This window comes from Microtus pennsylvanicus, chromosome 7 (assembly GCF_037038515.1).
Source record: "Microtus pennsylvanicus isolate mMicPen1 chromosome 7, mMicPen1.hap1, whole genome shotgun sequence".
Lineage (NCBI taxonomy): Eukaryota > Metazoa > Chordata > Mammalia > Rodentia > Cricetidae > Microtus > Microtus pennsylvanicus.
The window spans coordinates 75316998-75337640 of record NC_134585.1 but is presented as its reverse complement, the minus strand read 5'-3'; the positions used below and the strand labels follow the sequence as shown (position 1 = coordinate 75337640).

Sequence of the window (20643 nt, the reverse complement as noted above, 5' to 3'; positions counted from 1 at the left end):
TAATTACAGTATTTGGCCCACTTCTCTTTAGTCTAATTGTTATGACTAGACTTAGGTCTATTTTGTGCTTTGTTTTTCTTTGTTTTGTTCAATGTCTTCTGTCTTAAAAATTATATCTTACTATTGACTTTTAATTTGTACTCATTATTAATTTAAGTAGTTATTCTAAGTAATGATCAACAAACTTTTCCTATAAAATACCAGAAAAAACCCATTATGTTACACAATATATGCATAGAAACGTACTGTCATATAGAACAATTTATTAGCATGTCTTTATACTATGGTTATTTTATGTATTACATCCATGGGTATTATGAATTCCTCATTTTAAACAAAGCTTTTGTCTGGATACTAATAAAATTTCATTTGCTTTAATATAAATTGGTGATATACATGAGAGTTGGTATGAGGAGATAGGCTTTCTGACCATCTTCTCATTTACAATTTCCAATGATCTTCTTTCCTTCCTGAAGGTTTGAATGTCTAAATGCTGCCATTATCCTAGAGCCTAGAAAATGTCTTTTACGTTTCTTTTAGGAAAATATGCTAATGGTGATTTATTCTAGTTTTGATTTGTGAAATGTTTTTATTTTACTATTAATCTTAAAGGTAGTTATCATTGGATTTAAAACTCTAGATTTAATCCTTCACCATAAAGAGGCCATTATTGGGAGAAAGGGGGTCTTCAGGGGAGAATCCTCATGTGTCCCTGATGTTATGGCTCCTGAGTCAGACATGTTGTTGGTCAAATACTGGTTCTGTCACATAGTGCCTGATTTAACTTTTTATAAATTATCCAACCTTTTTGAACCTCAGTTTATCAACATTTAAAAATAAAGTCATGGGTTGTGAGCAATTCCTGCTCTTCCACAGGATCTGAGTTTTATTACCAGCATCCACATAGGATAGCTTACAACCTCCTGTAATTTCAGCTCCCATGGATCCAGTGCTCTCTTCTGGTCTCCACCAGCACCTGCACATTAATGTTACACACACAGACACACAGACACACACTACTGCCACTACTATTAGTAAAAGTAATGATAATAAAAACAAATTTTGAAAAATCAATCTTTTGTGATTATAAGAACTGTGGTTATTATTGCATACTTAGTACAAACTCCCAATAAATAACCACAATAGTCTTTGTTATTCTCGTGGTCATTTGTTCTCATGATTACTGAGTTGAAGTCATGGAGTAGTGATTCCTGCTATAAAGTCATATGTCATTAATAACATCTGAAAAGCCTTAAACCAATTCGTGCTTTTCCTCTTAATCCTCAATAAAAATTGTGAACATGAAAATTGTATTCTTGTTCTGTGAAACAACCTTGATGCAGAATCCCCATTAATGGAAATACTACATTGGCTCTGTATCCAAACATGCTTGAAACAAAGAAAACTGAATTTCCATCACACGTTTCAGTTGGCAGAATGGACAGAGCAAGGCCTTTGTATTGATCCTGTGTATTGATTGAGGAGCCTGAAGTGAAAGAAGAACATATGATTTTCAGAACTGAAATGGAGCTTTAGACACAATTAAAGAAATGAATAAATAAATGAAAATTTAAAATTAAAAAACCAGTTTTATGTCCTCTTAGGCAGAACTAAAATATAACCCATCAGTTGCACTTCTGGCACATGCCCAAAGTGATGGAAAGCCACAGCTCAGATACTGCATACCCATGTTCACAGTAGCAATCCACAATAGTCAAAAGATGGAGTGACCTTAGTGTTTCCTGACAGACGAAGAAACAAAAGGTGGTTTATGCATCCATAGAACTACCATTCAACTCTAATAGAGGTGTTTTGACCCATGCTACAAGGAGGAACCCTGAAGCCGTTCTACCCATTAAATAAACCAGACACAGAAGAACAGTTATCATATGGTCTCACTTACAAAAATTACCTAGACAGCCAAATTCGGAGACAAAACTAGTCACTGGGAACCGGGAAAAAGACAATAGGAATAAATGAGTTGTTAGCAAGATTTAACTGGGAGGATGGAAGGATAAAAAGGTTCTGAAGATGGATGCTAGGAATGGTTGATAAACATTGTGGATCTACTTAATGCTAAATAATTATATTCTGTGGTTATGGTAAACCTTATATATATTTTATGACAAAAAGGGAAAATTAAGTATTACATAGAAAAGAACCTACAGGCAAAGGCAAGGTGTGTAAACTAGCTAAAACTAGTTTTCAGATGCCATCTCTTCTACAAGTTTCTCTTTTGTTTGTCCAGGGCTTACAAGGGCTCCCTGGCAGCCCGGGAGACAGGGGGCCTGCCGGAGAACCAGTAAGTTGATTTTTGCTCTTCTAATTGTGGCTTTTTTTATGAGGTACATTTACTTTCCATGACTGTTAGTCCGCAATGCTGTGAGTGGCCTGCTTTAGAAACAGTGTTGACCTTAGATAGCAAAGACAGACTCTACAGAATGGATGTTTTACTGTATCCACTCTGCAGGATACAGATAAACACATATATGCATATATATATATATATATATATATATATATATATATATGCATATGTGTGTGTGTGTTGTCATCACTGTGTTTATGGCTTCATGCAGTCAAATTTGGTACTTTTCTCTGTGACTGTTAAAAGGGCCTTATTTAGGCTTTTGAAAAAAGGAAACTGTCTTAGTGACTCTCAGGAATGCTTTGTCTAGCTGGCCTGCTGTTCTTATGACTGTCACATTGCCACACACACAGTCACCGGCTCCATAATAAAGGCCCTGTAGTGAAGCCAGTCTCTGTATCTGATTGGCCCAAATATGAAAATATGACAGAAACGCTCCTACATCAACAATAGAAAAACACATGCAAAATGCGTAGGTATGCTTCAGTTCTGGAGTTTCCATGGAAAGAGCATTGTGCAAAGGAAGGACTGAGAGCCGCTCCTTTCTTGCAGCTTAGTCTTTATTACCAATGACATCATTCTTCAGGGTAGTCATGCAGATGTAAGATGCTGTAACGTGTTTCTGAGATCCATAATACAATGAAGCCTTTTCAGCCACCGGGCTGATCTTATCACCAGGTGACACAAAGGTCTACAGGTGGTCTTTGTGTAATTAATTTGGATAGGAACAAGTGGAAAAAGTTACCCAAGAATAAAAGGTTCACCTTTAAACTACAACATAAGCTCACCGAACAGTAAGGGTTTACAATATGCATAATTCTTGCCTGATAAATATCTAAGATGTGGCGTTGATTTCTGTAACTAAACCTTTGATTTGCTCTCTGTTTCATGTGCTGTCCCATCACTAACGTTTATTTGACCTGAAATACTACAGTCCTTCTTTACTCTGCTTCCTGAACTATCTGAACACTCCATAGACTCCTTGAAGCTGGGGACTATTTCTTTTACCCTTTCGTCTCCTTTCCTGATGCGATGCCCAAATAGTTCATTTGCCCAATGTGTGTTTGTTAAACTTAATAAACAAAGACCATGCCCAAAGATATCATTGACATCGTAAGTAGCATTGCTCTATGGAAACGGAATGAAGACTGACAGGATTTTATTAGGTAAGTGTGTTAATCGAGCCGTGGTCACAGTGGAGCCAAAAATCTTATGATTTATGTAAGGAAAGAATTGTTACTTAAAATTTATACAAGGAAAGATTTGTTAACAAAATGACTTCATGGCACTTTAAATGTCAATGTGAAGGTCACAGTGTCATGGAACTGGCAAATAAAATATAAAACAATTTATGATGCATGTAATAGATTTTGTGTCACATATTTGAAATACTAGTTCATTATAGAAATGAACAAAATAGGGAATGGCACAAAAATAAATGTATTTTATATTTTGACAATAATATAATAAGATCTATAATCTTTCTATAGTCAAAATTAAAACTTTTTCTTCATTGTAAGGCAAGCATGTCTATTAAATAGGTCACCTTTCTTTGATTCAGTGAACAAATAGTCATTAAGAATCTACTCTTGCCAGGCAGTGGTGGCACACGCCTTTAGTCCCAGCACTTAGGGAGATAGAGGCAAGCAGATCTTTGTGATTTCGAGGTCAGCCCGGTCTACAGAGTGAGTTCCAGGACAACTAGAGATACACAAAGAAACCCTGTCTTGAAAACCATGGAAAGGGAAAAAAAATAAAAAGAATCTGCTCTTGGTATTTAACAGTAAGCATGAAGTTTCCAGTCTAGTAATAGAAGAAGGTATTAATTAAATGATTGCATATGTATATCGATAATTATAAATTGAGATAAATACCAGAAAGCACATCCAGAACTCAATATCCCTGGGGAAGCAGTTCAGTGCCCTACTCAGAGACAGTCTGTGGATTCTCAAAACCCTCATAGAAAATGGAATCGTGTCTTCTTGTCACCTATTTCCTCATATGTACTTTCATCTCTGGGATATTTATAACACCCAATAAAATATAAACATGTAAATAATTGCTACAGTATATTGTTTAAGGAATGTTGTGAAGAAAAAGTCTGTGCATGTTCATTATAGACATTTTTAAAGAATGTCTTCTGTCTGTGCTGGATTGAATTATAGGGCAGAACAGACAGAGAAGACTAACTATGTAGGAGTTCAGATCTAGAGAATCAATGATAAATAAGCTGTCATAATCTAGAGGCTCAAGAAAGCTTCCGTGAGCAGAGCCATGTGATATGAAGGGAGAGTAATAGTTATTTGAGCCAAAATGAGGAAACAGTTCCAGACCCTTGGATAGAAAGCAGTTACAACACAAAAAGAGAAAGGGACCTGCTGACCACACACAGAGTCCTATGAGCCCATTCCAAGGGATTTGTACAGTTAGCTTAAGAATAAATGACGGCACCAGGGAGAAGGAGCAATGATGAGATTATTGTCTTATAAATCTTATCAAACCACGTAGTAGAAGGAGTCAAGAGCCAAGATCCAGATAAGATGCAGCCAACAGTCTATGATAAGCAGGCAAGAAAGAAGTGGAAAGAGGGGAAAGATTCCAAATATGTTAAAAGCAGTAGGAGATACAGAGCCTGTTTTGAAGTATGATTTCTGAGTGTCCGGCTTCTTGCATTAAAAATCATTTATTGAAGCAAGAAAGCAATGAACCATTTGGGTTGGAGAATGAAGACTACAAATTGAGTGATGAGTTTGAGATGCCTTTGAGAAATGTTACATTGGCTGTGGGATTCAGATCAAAGGAATTCACTAAAGTTATTAATATGAGAGCTGAAGCTGAAGAGATGGCTCAGAGCTCATGAGCACTTGCTGCTCTCGGAGAGGACCCAAGTCTGTTTCGCAGAAATCACATGGTGGCCCTCCATCACCTGTAACTGCAACTCCAGGGCATCCTATGCCTCTTCCAATCTCCAACAGTACCAGACATGCATGTGGTTCACATACATACATGTAGGCCTTCACTCACACAAACAAAGACACTATTGTTTGGAGACATACATACCGTTCCATGAAGATAGTAGAAAAGAGAGAAAAGAAAATGTCTTTCAAGAGACATGTTTGGACCAGCGAGATGACTTGGTGATAAAGCAGCGTTAGCTGGCAGCTAAGCTTGGCCACCTGAGTCTGATCCCCAGGCCACATGGTGGAAGGAGAGAGAAACTAGTCCTGTATTCTACCCTCTGACGTCCATCTGTGCTTGGTGGCTAGTGCACCCCCACACCATGCATACACAGTCAGTGAATAAATAGTAAAAAGAATAAAGAGAATTGGGCTTCAGTTGATCTCAGTTGGTGTTCTTTTTATTCTACAGAGGGGGACGTTTTATTCTGCAGAATATAAAATCTTCCAAGTAACTGAGCATGAAAGATGGGTTTTATAGACCACCTTTATAGATGGGCTGAAAAAATCAGAAACAAAGAGCTAAGAAGGCCTGAGAGCTTTCAAGTCACTGTCATGGTAAAGTGAGGGGAGGCAGACAGTCGCAGGAAACAAGCAACACCGTCATTGCTAAGTGCACACACACAGAGACCGAAAGAATGAAGCTGGCACAACAGTCGCTGCTTATAAATCAACTGCCTCTAAACAGTGGCCATACTGTGGGTGATGGTTTCCAAGCTGTGACAGAAATGTTGACTATGTTGAGACAAAAACCACCTGACACACAAACCCAACATAATAGCTAACCCTCCAAGAAAGGTTTAGTGCCCATCTTTCTTTGATTCCGTTTTTTGGTCATTCTAGTCCTCTTTAGCCTTTGGTTAACTCTGTGTTGGCAAATGAGTGTAGGGACAAGGTCTATTGTAAATTTAATGCAAATGTCCAGGAACCAGGACATTTTCTATAAGTAAAGTAAATTTCTGTAGATACCAAGAGAAAAACCAAACCTTCATTCAACAACATAATACACATTCTTTTGAATCTCACATAAAACATTCCCCAATATTGACCATACTGTGAGCTAAAATATACATCTTAATGAATTTCAAAGAATAAACATATTCTGATTCTGCTCACAGATCATAGCATGATTAAGTTAAAAATTAAAAATAGAGACATGTTGAAAAATCTCAAAATTTCAGGATATTTAAAAATGTACTTCTAAATAATATAGTGTTAAAAGAGGAAATCTTATTACAACAACATGGCTCAGCAGGTAAAGAGGGCAAGGGCCAAGCCTGATGACCTTAGTTCAGCCCCTGGAACTCACAGTACAAAGGCAGAGCCTCTGCAAGCACACTGTGGTGCACACATATCCATAAACACACATAAACATACACACACACAAATAACAGCAATAATGACAAAATAAAACTCAGAAGAAAACTTTCAAATATCTTAACTAACTTAAAGTGAAAATGCAGCCTAAAAACTTCAAGACTAAAAGGGAATTTGTAACATAAATTAATATATATATATTAGAGGGGCTAGAGAGATGGCTGAGCAATTGAGAGCACTGTCTGCTCTTCCAGAAAACTTGAGTTCAATTCCCAGCACCCACATGACAGTTCACAACTGTCTGTAACTTCAGTCCCAGAAACATGATACCTTCACACAAGCATACATGCAGGCAAAGCACCAATGTTCATAAAATAAAAAAAGTAAATGAATCATTTCTTTAAAAGAATAAAATAAATATTAAAAAGATAAATGGTTCCAAATAAATAATCTAAGCTTCAAATTAGAAATAAGAAAATTAAATATAGAGTAAGAATAATAAAGTAAATAATAAAAACAAAAGTCAAAATTAATTTTAAAAATCAATTAATCTATAAAAAGGAAGAAAAATTTCTTAATTCACAGGCAGAGAATAATAAAAAGACACAGATACAAGATACAAGAGAGAGGCCTTCACTACCAATCACATGCAAATTAAAAGGATGAGTAGCTCCTATATCCACAAACTCTATAACTTAGAAATAATTAACCAGCTACTTAAAAGACTATTTTAACAAAACTCACTTAAAATCTGATGATTTGAACAAGTCTGTGTTGGTGAACCACTTAAATAAATAACCAATAACTTTCCGAAACAGAAAGCAGTAGCCCTGGGTACTGATCTCCTTGACAACATCTAATAAACATTTAACAAACAAATGATGGGAATTCTCTATAGCCTGAGATGCAAGCTGGAAGACTTCTTCCTGGATTCTTCCAAGAGGCTAGAATTATCCCAGGATCAACAGACACATACATTACAGGAAAAGAAAAGCACAGACCGGTGTCACTCGGGAACATAAATACAGAGTCCTCAGCACAAAGTTAGATCTCATCTAACACCATGTATTGTATGTCATGACCAAGTAGGATTTATTCCAGGTATGCAAAGGGAGTTTAGCATTCATTACTTTCATACTCTGAAGAAGGGGCTGGAAACATGGCTCAGAGGTTAAGAGCACTCGCTGCTCTTTAAGAGGTCCTGAGTTCAATTCCCAGCAACCACATAGTGGCTTGTAACCAACTATAATGAGATCTGGTGCCCTCTTCTGGCATGTAGGCATACATACCAGCAGCATATTGTATACAAGATAGATAGATAGAAGATAGATAGATAGATAGATAGATAGATAGATAGATAGATAGATAGATAGATAGATAGATGATAGATAGAGCTTTTTAAAAATAGTCCAAAAAAGAAAATACAGTGTTATAAATACATTCAGGAAAATTATTTGACAAATTCCCATTCATGGTAGAAAATGAAATATAAACTCTTAGAAAACTTGGAGTAGAATGGAAAATTTCTAATCTTAGTGAAGAACATGTATTAGGCAGAAACCTAAAATTCAGAAGTATGGATATATTTCTTTGCATTCATTTATTTGACAAAAATGAAGAAAGAAAAGAAATGAGCCAGCAAGTTAAAATATTCCTAGGTAATCATAAATTCATGCTGCCAAATGAAAGAAGCCAAACTAAAAAGCCTTATACTATGGCATCTAGAAAAGGCCAGACTATAGAGACAGAGGGGGAAATCGCATATTTTTTCCTTAAAATACTTTTGTTTGACATATATTTGCTGGGACTATTAAGTAGATATACGACTGCTGTGCAAGTTAAATCAGGTGCATTGTGAAAGCCCTCAGCACATGTTTCTGGCTTCACTCTGTTGCTGTGATAGAATGCTCTAGCCAGAAGCACCTTAGAGGAGGAAAGAGTTTATTTCAACTTACAGGATGTGGTCTAATGTTGAGGGGAAACAGGGCAGGACCTGGACACAGAAACCATGGAGAAATGCTGTTGACTGACTCCATGGCAGATTTGTGCTCCGCTCGCATCCTTGTAGAGCCTTGGACCACCTGCCTAGGGAATGGTGCCTCACACAGTAGACTGAGCTCTCCCATATCAACTAATAACCCAGACAGCCGCTCATAAACAAGCTCACATCTAAAGATAACTAGGAGAGCACCATATTTGATAATTATTAGGTATTTGATAAATATCTGTTAAATGAGTGAGTGAATTAAGGAGTAAAATGTAATAGCCCCACTTACTCTATATTTTGTTGGTCTTTATTGAGCTCTACATTTTTCTCTGCTCCCTTCCCTGCCTCTCCCCTCCTCTTCAACCCTCCCCCAAGGTCCCCATGCTCCCAGTTTACTCAGGAGATCTTGTCTTTTTCTACTTCCCATGTAGATTAGATCTTTGTAAGTCTTTCTTAGGGTCCTCATTGTTGTCTAAGTTCTCTGAGATTGTGATTTGTAGGCTGGTTTTCTTTGCTTTATGTTTAAAAACCACTTATGAGTAAATACATGTGATAATTGTCTTCCTGTGTCTGGATTACCTCACTCAAAATGATGTTTTCTAACTCCATCCATTTTCCTGCAAGATTCAAGATGTCATTATTTTTTTCTGCTGTGTAGTACTACATTGTGTAAGTGTACCACATTTTTCTTATCCATTCTTCGGTCAAGGGGCATTTAGGTTGTTTCCAGGATCTGGCTATGACAAACAATGCTGCTATGAACATAGTTGAGCACATTTCCTTGTGGCATGACTGAGCATCCTTTGGATATATACCCCAAAGTGGTATTACTGGGTCTTGAGGAAGGTTGTTTCCTAATTTTCTGAGAAATCGCCACACTGGCATCCAAAGGGGCTGTACCAGGTAGCATTCCCACCAGCAATGTAGAAGTGTTCCCTTTACCCCACAGCCTCTCCAGCATAAGTTGTCATCATTGTTTTTGATCTTGGCCATTCTTACAGGTGTAAAATGGAATCTCACTTACTCTATTTTTATTTTGAGTACAGGCATAGTTTGACATCATTCATGAGACAATACAAATGAATTAACTAAAGTTATAACTTTATTTATAAAGAGAGTAAAGTAATCGGCCAGTCAAATGGTGTTTATTAAAATGAAACTGAGATGCATAATTTATGCAAAAGCAAACTTTGATTCTCATGTCTTCAATCTACACAGGGACCTCGAGGACCACCTGGTAATGCTGGACTTCCTGGAGAGATGGGTGTGGAGGTAATATTTTGTGATTCATGCCAATCTTTGATTTAATATTTTTACAAAGCAAAGTGAATTAGATATATGAAGTATATGTCATGAAGAATAATTTCATAGCATTTTCTTTTATATTTAGAAAATACAACCTGACTTAAATGGCAGAAACAATGTGTAGAGATAGTTTCATACATACAAAGCTCTCCTCTAAGAATCAGTTCACTGAAACGATTGAACAAAAAGTGAAAAAAAATTCCCTTCACTGATGAGAATTGACTTGATAGCTCTCCATTCTAGTAGGCGATGTCCTGTGGAGAATGGGGAGTTTTGAAGTCACCCTATGTACGATAGCATTTGGAATAGTAAACCACATTGATTATAATTATGCAAGCCAATCACTTCATTTCTGTTTCTTACTCTAGTAGTCAAACTACACACAATACCCCCACTTCCCTGGCATCTGTGAAAGTTCTATCATCTATCTATCTATCTATCTATCTATCTATCTATCTATCTATCTAATCTCTGTCTATCATCTATCTATCTGTCTAGCTAGCTATCTAGCTAGCTATCATCTATCTATCTATGAATCTATCTATCTATCTCTGTCTATCATCTATCTATCTGTCTAGCTAGCTATCATCTATCTATGAATCTGTCTATCTCTGTCTATCATCTATCTATCATCTATCTCTCTCTAGCTATCATCTATCTATCCCTATCTTCTCTTTAGCCTTTTGCAGACTCATATAACTTCCCTGGTTTTGCTGTAAGTCAGGCTTCTCCTCTTACATCACTTATTGACGTCTGGACATGTTTTATGTATGAATCCACCTCAGTAGCCCACTAACATCTCAGAGGCAAAAATCTCTGTGCTTTTCTGCTTCTTTTTCTAGACACTGAACCCACTGCTTTTCTAATCTGCTTTCCTGAGACATAGTCACCCTAAGCTACTCCTACATCACTCTCTCCTCATCTTTTTTCTTTGAACAGCCATGCAGCCTTATGTGTATCCTTCCCTCTTTAGATCTCCCACAAAGGGGGATCCCTCCACCTTTATGCCTTGCCTCTTGCAGCTTCCCTCAGACCCTCAGCTGCTCATCGCCAGTTTATCTTTATTGTATCCTTCTTCATATTCCTTAAGAGTTCCATAACCTTTCCAATAAACATCCACTTCTTTATTTGAAATTTATTATAAAAATCACTCAACACGAGATGATGGTGGTGCACGCCTTTAATCCCAGTACTTGGGAGGCAGAGGCAGGCAGATCTCTATGACTTCAAGGCCAGCCTGGTCTACAGACCTAGTTTCAGGATAGCTAGAACTGGCACAGAGAAATCCTGTCTCAATAAAACAAAACAAAACAAATCACACATCAAAATTAACCAATTTTAACACAATATTCTATGTGGTCTACTTCTTGCAGATCTATTCTTTATTAATTACTCTTTATAAAATTTTATTCTGCTCCTGGCTTGGAGACCTAGTTCCCCCTTCCTTGACTATGCCATGCCTCTTACTGTGCACTTAACTGGAGATGCAAGAATGCATTTAAGGTCTCCGATTCCTTTATAAGCTAATAATCTGTTTCAGAGTATAGTTAACATCAATAATCATTATACTGCAATGGATTAGGGTCAGTAATGCAGATATTGACAGGGAAGTAAAGGAGAAAGCAATTGCTGCTTATCCTACCCGGGGGAGGAGAAAAATAAGACATGTCTATTGAAACATAAAAAATGAGATTGACTTGGAGAGATAAGTATACAAGGGACATAACCTAAACACAATAAAGGCAATATTCAATAAGCCAATAATCAACATCAGATTAAATGGGGAAAAACTCAAAGTGATTCCACTAAAATCAGGAATAAGACAAGACTGTCCACTCATTCAATATCTATTCAATATAGTACTTGAAGTTCTAGAGCAATAAAACAACTAAGGGAGATAAAGGAATACAAATTGGAAAAGAAGAAGTCAAAGTATTGATATTTGCAGATAATAAGATAGTATACATACGTGACTCCAAAAAGTATCTATCAGGGAACTCCTACAGTGGATAAACATCTTCGGCGAAGTGACTGAATAAAAGATTAACTCAAAACACCAATAGCCCTTCTATATACAAATGATGAACAGGTGGAGAAAGAAATCAGGGAATCAACTTTCACAATGGCTTCAAATAACATAAAATATCTTGGTATAACTGTAACCAAGCAAGTGAAAGATCTGTGTGACAAGAACTTTAAATCTTTGGCGAGAGAAATTAGAGAAGATGTCAGAAGATGGAAAGATCTCCTATTCTCATGGATCAGTAGGCTTAACATAGTAAAAATGGTCATCTTACCAAAAGCAATCTACAGATTCAACACAATCCCCATCAAAATCTCAACACAATTCTTTACATACCTAGAAAGAACAATATTCGACTTCATATGGAAAAATAAAAAACCCAGAATAACTAAAACAATCTGTATAATAAAAGAACTTCTGGAGCTCCCACCACACCTGACCCAAAGCTGTACTACAGAACTATAGTAATAAAAACCACATTGTAAAAAAAAAAAAAAAAAACAAAAATAAATAAATAAATAAATAAAAAACCACATTGTATCCGCATAAAACAGACAGGTTGATAAATGTCCCAGGAAGGAGGATGGTCTTAGGGAGAGCCTAAGAATATGGAGCTGTGTGAAATATTTGATGTTTCGTGCCACAAGAGAATGGTAACTAATTAGAGGAGAACCTTGAAAGGTCTCACGTACTCTCTTAAAAAGCTTGAACTTTCTGTCTTGGCCTATTATAAGATTATATAAACAAGACAGTGGTGAAATCAGAACCATATTTTGGAAAAAAAATAATCCTAACAGCTGAACGAGAAATGTTTTTCAGCAAATACAAGTAAGGACAGATCTACCTATAAAGAGGTCGTGGAAGGTGGTCACGGTGGCACAGCTTGAGAAACAGTGAGATCCAAGGCAGCTTGAGCTGTGCTGTGATACCCTGTCTGAAAGCAAGGAAAGAAGAGAAGGGGAGGGATGGAAGGAGGAAGGAGAGGAAAGGAGGGGAGGAGAGGGTAAGGAGGGAGGGGAGGGGAGGAGAGGGAAAAGGGTAGGAAGAGGCTGGCAAAGAGAAGTGATAGACACATACAGATACTTGTTACAGAGATTCCACAGCTTCTTTATATATGGAAGCAATCAGAAAGAGGAATCAAACCATCCTGACATTTCTAGGTTATGTGACAGATGTGGCCGTACTTCTTCCTGAGTCCGGAAGAAGGCTGTGAGGGAGCAAAGGCCACAGTCTGCTTGTCCACCCAAGGCTAAAACTTCTGAAGAGCAGAGCTGGCTTAGCTTTGACTAAAGATAGCGCTGATGGCCATACCTTGCCTCATCCCCAGCCTGAAGAATGCACGGGGTACTGAACTTCATAGCTTTCAAGAGATTAAGAGTCTGTTGTAATAAGGATGTGAAGTGGCACTGAGAATCTGAGGAAAACATGATAGTTTTGAAGAGTGGTCGGAGGCAGTGGGAGAGTGTGCCCACTAGCAAGAGAAAAACTGAGCAGCAGACCCAGGAGGACCCTGTCTCTGATGAATCGTGACCACTAAAGCGTGTTTATGCCCCTAGCAGCTTTACATACTCTGCTGCTGCCACAGACCTGCACAGTTTCATGAGGTGCATCCAGTTATTTCCCACAATTCTCTGCTGAAGAGACTAAGGCACTAGCTAGGAGTAATCTCAATCTCAGATCAAAACATGGGCCCTCTGCCTCCACATTCTGGGTCATGGAAGTTAATACCAAGGAACCAAAAAACAACAACAAAAAATCTAATTTCCTCTAAGAAGTGGAACGGGACTTTTTCTGTGTAGCCTTGGCTATCCTAGAACTCACTCTGTAGACCAGACTGGCCTCAGACTCACAGAGATTCTCCTGCCTCTGCCTCCTGAGTGCTGGGATTAAAGGTGTGCGCCACCACTGCCTGGCCAGGAACTGGACTTTCATTATCTGCTCACCTCTCCTATTGTGTTCCTACTTTTTATTTTATTTCACTTTGAGAAATGATAGATGTGGGTTGCAGAGGTTTTATGAAAAAGAAAAATTGAACCTCCTCCCATCTAAAATACTATTAAATAATGTGAACAATATTTTAATTTCTAATAATCATAAAAAAGTCTGATACGCACATCAGAAATATTGAAGAATTTCTGGAAAGAAACAGAGAAGAGCAGAAAAAAGGGGGGAGGCCCACAGTTTCACCCTAAACTAAAGACCTATTGGCCTTTGTTGGTTTCAGGGGGAAGGGAAGACAGTTTCTCCAAGAATTTTGCCCTTGGCCAGTCGACCTCTCTCCAGCAGAAGACCACACATCCAAAATGTGTGGCAGAACTAGTTATCTTTAAGGATTTCTCTTTAAAAATGTGTAGGTCAGGGTGGAGGGTGAATTGGGAAAACATTGGGAAATACGGGTGAATATGATCAAGACGTACACTAAACTCTCAGTGAACCAGTAAGATGGATGGACGGGGAGACTGGAGAAAGAGGTCTGGGAAGCATATGGAGGATGCAGAGAACACACTTGTACCGCCGGGAGACACACACAACACAGCAGCCACTGCTCAAGTTTCAGAGACAAAGATTGCAAGAAATAATATGTTTTCAAGGTCTAAATAATCAAAAAGGTCGCCCAACGAAGCTAGGCTCACCAAGAAAGACTGGAAAAATAATTCAGTACATCTGTATCTCCTTTTCGGTGTGACAACCTCATCAATTCAAACAGTGGATTTTATTTTTAATAATGAAAAGATTAATTGATCTTAAGAAAGCGGGTTTCAGTGGGCGCAGTAGGAAGGAATGTGATAATCAAAAGCACCACTTTGAATCTAGGGATGGATAACTCAAAATTGTAGGAAGTATATTATTTCACATCTTCTAATGTCTCAAAGATGAAAACTTGGGGGATAAATGTTCTTTATTGTCCTGGTTTCAAGCAAAGCTCTTCTTGACATTTGAATTGTTAAAGCATTGACGTGTGTGGAGGCAGGGAAAGCCCTTTTTTGCACACAGACTCTAACCTTTGAGCTGAAACCCAAACCACTTTCTTATGGGGTTGGTCCAGCCTTTGTAACATGTCAAATCATTCTCTTTTAGGGACTTCCAGGCACTGAGGGAGAATCTGGCCTGCAAGGCGAACCAGGCGCTAAGGTAACTGCCCTGAAGTGTACGAGAGAGGGACATCTCTAACCTAACACCCACACTTGCCCCTGGTTGATGAACACCATTCTTTTGGAGGGTACAAGGTAGAGACAGGGTCTTATTGTGTTGTCCTCTCTGTCCTGGAACTCACTACATAGAGCAGGCTGGCCTTGAACTCACAGAGATCCACTGTCTGCCTCCCGAGTGCTGGGATTAAAGGCATGGTGACAAACACCGTGGTGAAGGCAGATAAAGGCCGTCACAGCTGAACTACTTTGGATGATGCCCCTTATGATATGCATTCCTGTGATGTTGAGGCTGCCCTTTGTCTCTTCAGGGAGATATTGGACCTTCCGGCAGCACCGGAGCAACTGGGGAGCCAGGGGCACGTGTGAGTACCTACAACAAACAAATTTAATGTACTGACCCACTTGTTTGGGGAGACTCAAAATTTAACTACCCTAGATATATCAAAAAGATGATTATTCAAATTACTACAAAATGTTTCATGAATCTCGGAACTTATACACAAAACCCTATTTGCATTCTAAGTTTGGCATTTAGAATCCTAAGTGACTTTTCTAAAAACCTGATGTGTTCTGAAGAGCCTTGCCAAAAATGTGTGGTCACATGGTTATTGCTTACCATTGCATGAAGAGGAAATTCACAAATCTTTGATCAACATTTCAGGACATTTTCTAGCCTAACAGGCAGATGAAAGACTGAAATGTGATGTGATTTTTTTTCCAAATAACACATAAAAGTATTTTATTTGCATGTATTATGTGATATGTTATTTATTTATTTATTTATTATGTATACAATATTCTGTCTGTGCTATGTTTTTTAAAGCCACCCCAGGGCCATATGAAGCTAATGGGATGCAAGGCAATTTTTAGGAGCAGCTGTAATTTGATATCTTAGAAAGGTTATGATAATATAGACAGGCATTACGACATGATAAGTTGTTTTTCTCCCAAATAATGATGTTCAAGGTAATTTTTTAAAGTCTTTGTTCACTAACAGATAAAGTAGAGATATTTATTTTTGTATTTGATTTGTTGACTTGGATTGTCCTTTTGGGATGGGCAGTAGGGATCAGCTTCATTCGGGGGTCATTAATAGGAACGATGTTGTGCTATTAGTTAGTACTAAATTAATCACTTAGTTCTAAAGAGAGCAACTCTGCCTTTACAACGTCATAAGGTATGGTCTGTGTTTTTGCAAGTTTCGTATCTAAAAGGTGGTTTATTGATGTCACTTGGCCATAATCTTTGCATCTCTGAAGGGAGAAAATTCAGAAACTAAAAGTCTGGTAAAATGATCACGACTGAATTTTGTTATATTAGCTATGCAACTTTGTTATATCAAGGCACTGCATTTCATGCGATGGCAGTGTTTGCATTCTTGATGTCAGAAGCACATTCTAGCTATATTTATTTCCAGACACCTGATTAAATGTATTAGTATTCTAGAAACACATTGTATGTGAATTTACAACCATGACTATCTTAGGTACCTCCAAAGCTCTTCCAGGCAGATCAAATCATTTTATTACACTGTTGGGCCTCCTTTAGAGATAACGATTGAAGTAGAAACAAACTACAAATTAGTTACTTCCTACACCTTCTAGGAACAAAATGTAAAATAAGATCAGTGCGATAGCCAAAAATTAATCTTGCTTTTTCTGCTACAAAACAAAACAGGGAGAACCAGGAGCTCCTGGAGAAGAAGGTCTCCAAGGAAAAGATGGATCGAAGGTAGTATATACCTCCCAAGTCCTGGTATTATAGGTTTCAGTCGATGCTGGAGATCAACCCCCCACCAGGCAGGCATTGTATGTGCTGGACAAACACTGCAGCAGCTGAGCTATCACTTTAAATATCAGGCTTGATTACTACTGCATGTCAAACAAACATATACTTATTACATGACATAATTATTTCACCATGTTCTTAAAAATAAACCCTTTTCATTGGATTCCAGGGGGCTCCAGGAGGAAGCGGACTTCCTGGAGAGGATGGAGACAAAGGAGAGATGGGCTCACCAGGAACAACGGGGCCCTGGGGTAGAGCAGGTCAAATGGGTCTTCCAGTAAGTACTGCTGGGTCCACGTAACTCAGTGCCACACGTACAGATAAACACATGGTCTCATGTCAAACACAGCACACACACAAAAACATGCACGGGCATATGCACACACACACATGCACACGCACACACACGCACACACACACACACACTTTCACCTTTATATCTACAGGGTGGCTGGAGATGTCAAACCGTGTCTTAAATGAATGACAAAATAAGGTATTACTTGTTCTCAGATACAAAAGGGGAAAGACACTTTTACATAAACAGCTGAACTTCTGTCATAAAGCTTTTGATGGGGAGAATCTTCTGTTGTCTTGAACTTTGTGTGTGTGAATATTCTGCATCTTTGTTCATAGAGCCCAAGTTCTTGTTATAGAATAACATCTTGGCCCCCAGGTTAAGATTCTTTGTAAGCAAGATACACTACCAATACCAGCTCCTAAATTACATTGCTTTAAGGGAAATTCTAAATTTTATAGTTAAAAAAATTTCTCGCCTTGAGACAAATGTCAAATGTGAATAATGAGGGCAGTTGCAAAGGATGCTTGTAACACTCTTTCATGTGAGTGTTCCAGTCTTCGGGGTAGCTGTTCAGTTAAAGCTTTTTTTTTTTTTGTCTGACATGTTTAAGCAAGGAGGGGGGAGGGTATTTCATATTTACAGCTCTAAGGTTTCTTGACTTTAAAGACTCTTCTTTCCTTGGTAGAAGAATCCCAATGAATATATATATATTCTTTCCAAATAATAGGTGATAGCCCAAGCATATTTCAAACTGAAATTTAAAGAATGAGGGTAAAGAGGCTGGAGAGATGGCTCAGCAGTTAATAGCTCTTGCTGCTCCTGAAGAGGACCCGGGCTTGGTTCCTAGCACCCACATGGAAGTTCATAGCCATTCTCTGTAACTCCAGTTCCAGGGGATTCGATGTTCTCTTCTAACCTTTGCAGGCCCCAAGCATGAACCTGATGTGCATACATATATGCAGGCAAAACACTTGTGTACATAAATTGATTAACTAATTAATTAAAGAAAAAAGAATGTGGATAAAGCAGAAACATCACTGTGTTTAAATATTAGTACATGGAAATTGCTCCTTCCATTGTAAATATCATGGTAAATTGCCTATTTCTCCTCTGCCCTGACATCTAAACAAAGCACACACAATGCCTTAAGGCTCCTCCCTGAGTTTACCCAATGTGAACTCGCCCACTCCTCTCGTACAATCCTCCTAACAATCTATATACGTGATCAGTCCTCATTGCACCAGCCAGAAATCCAGTCTCACAGCACTGGAAGAGATGCAGAGTTGACAGCAATTCCTTTATTCTCTGCTTTCGGCATCCCCTAAACTCCCTGAAAGGCTCACTTTGTGTCCTGGGTTTTTACCTTCCTAGGGTTCTCATTGGTTTCCATCATTTTTAGAGAATTGACTTTTTTTCCCCATTAGCATCAGGGCTAGACCCGTAAAGAAGCAAACTAGACAGTGGTAAGGAATTGTGGTTCCTGCTCATTCTTGACAAATGGACGTTCTTCAGTGCTGGGCATGTGGCATTAGAGAGAAGGTATCTCTCTGTTTAGCGTGCACGGGTAGCTTTTCTCTCCAGCATGTGTACACACACACACACTCATATAGTCTCATATAGTGTGTTTGTCCATATGTATACATGTATATGTGTGTGTTTATATATGTATATACACATATATAAAGATTATATGTATATATCTCCAGTAACTGACACTTCAGCATGGATCCCTAAAACAACTAGCTTGAAGATAGAACGAGAAGAGAAGACTCCAAGTGTCCCACAGCACAGCATCCGCAGGACTCTGAGGTTGATGCCATGTGACAGCTGGGGGTGGGGAGAGCAGAGATGGAACAGAGGCTCCAAACAGAGCATGGAAAATGATAAACACAGATCCCATCTGCGTCCTAATGTCTCCCAGGACCAATCCTGCCCAGAACACATCTTTGTTACTTTTTTCTTTTAGCAACAACACATGTGTGTTTCTTTTTTATTCTTTTTGTTGTTCTCTTTGGAATTTTAAATGCCTTTCAGATTATAAACTCAATAAAAATACCGTGGCAGATTTTTTCAAAAGAATTTTATGATCCAAGGAACTATTGCTTAATCAGGCAGTCTGATGTTGGTTTTATTTTGCACTTTTAAAATTGTTCCTTAGGCAATGTCACAGAGATGCTACCTTGATTTCTACAAAATAAACAAGGAAACGAATGAAAGAAAAATCACTTTTTTATTTTTTCAAAAAGAGAACCTTTTCATCGTGGAAGACTGAAAATGAGATCTGTGTTGAGGAAACAAATGAGGAAAACATCAATTGACAAATTCAATATCCAAGCTGTTGCTTCTCTGGGCAGAAGACAAAACATGCATATTTTATGCATGAATTCTATCCTAAAATGCTTGGTCGCCTGAATGCATATCTCTGCTAGAAAGGAAACATCTGTCTAACTTATGCTTGGTCATCCATAGCTGAAGAGTCTACCACAGTGGTATCTCAGCTCTAAACACATGTGCAGCTATGAATTCCAAAGTGGAGCATATTCAAATGAGGTTATGTTTTTTTCCATTAGTGCAAAATTCAGTTAGACTTAAATATGCTTTTTTGATCTGTTTAAGTTAGAATGAGTGTTTCCTTGGAAAACTGATTCATTAGGAATTTGTGGTTGGTGGTATTAAGGGACGTTCAGGGATAAAGGATATCTTATTCTTACCACCTGAGTGTTTTCTGTGGGGTTAAGGTTTTGTTTTGAATTGTTTTATCCTAAGTATCTTAGATATAGAAATCCTACCCTGCCCACTGTTTTCAAACCACTGGTCTTCCACTGAAGAGCTGCATCACTGGGAAAGCGAGTCTCTCTCTTATACTTTACAGTAGAGAGGGGAGGACCAGGATAGACCAAGCTTAGGGGTGGGAAGAGGGGATTTGAGAGTTGAGTTTGAGTCCATATAGTTTGAGATGCTTATTAGAAATTCAAAAAGAGATGTCATTGGGTAGATTGATCAGGACAGCCTTAGTTTAGGTATCATGAGCATACAGGTGGCATTTAGCAGCATTTAACAGCATGAGGATTGGTGAGACCACTTAAGAGGGTAAAAGAGAAGAGACCTCTGCAGTATTAAAACGTTACACAGAGGAGGGGACCGCTTTACCTGAGATGTAAGTGGAAAATCTGGGAAACACGTTGCAATGAAAACAGAAGCTTTAAAAGGTTCTCAGTATTTAAAAAAAAGTATTTCAAATAAAATACTTTGGCCCTACAGAGGTCAATTTCAGTGGTGGGAACAAAAACCCAACTGGAGAGAGATGAGAGATTGGATCCGTGATTGGAAGAATGAGCACAACTTTCAAAAAGTTTTACTATAAGAGGAGGGAACCAGGAAAAATGGTTCTGTTCAGAAGTAAATAAACGAATGTGTGATGAATGAGTGGATGGATAGATGAATGAGG

At 38.2% G+C, this 20643-nt stretch overlaps 1 protein-coding gene across 1 annotated transcript in view; it reads left to right on the top strand.

Moving 5' to 3' along the window:
- The window catches only part of Col24a1 (collagen type XXIV alpha 1 chain), a 219571-nt gene that overhangs the window by 121755 nt on the left and 77173 nt on the right, over positions 1–20643 (top strand). Inside the window, exons 30-35 of the mRNA XM_075981154.1 lie at positions 2249–2302; positions 9848–9901; positions 15036–15089; positions 15418–15471; positions 16787–16840; positions 17067–17174. Coding sequence (XP_075837269.1) covers positions 2249–2302; positions 9848–9901; positions 15036–15089; positions 15418–15471; positions 16787–16840; positions 17067–17174 — 378 coding nt within the window. The remainder of the gene's footprint in view (positions 1–2248; positions 2303–9847; positions 9902–15035; positions 15090–15417; positions 15472–16786; positions 16841–17066; positions 17175–20643) is intronic.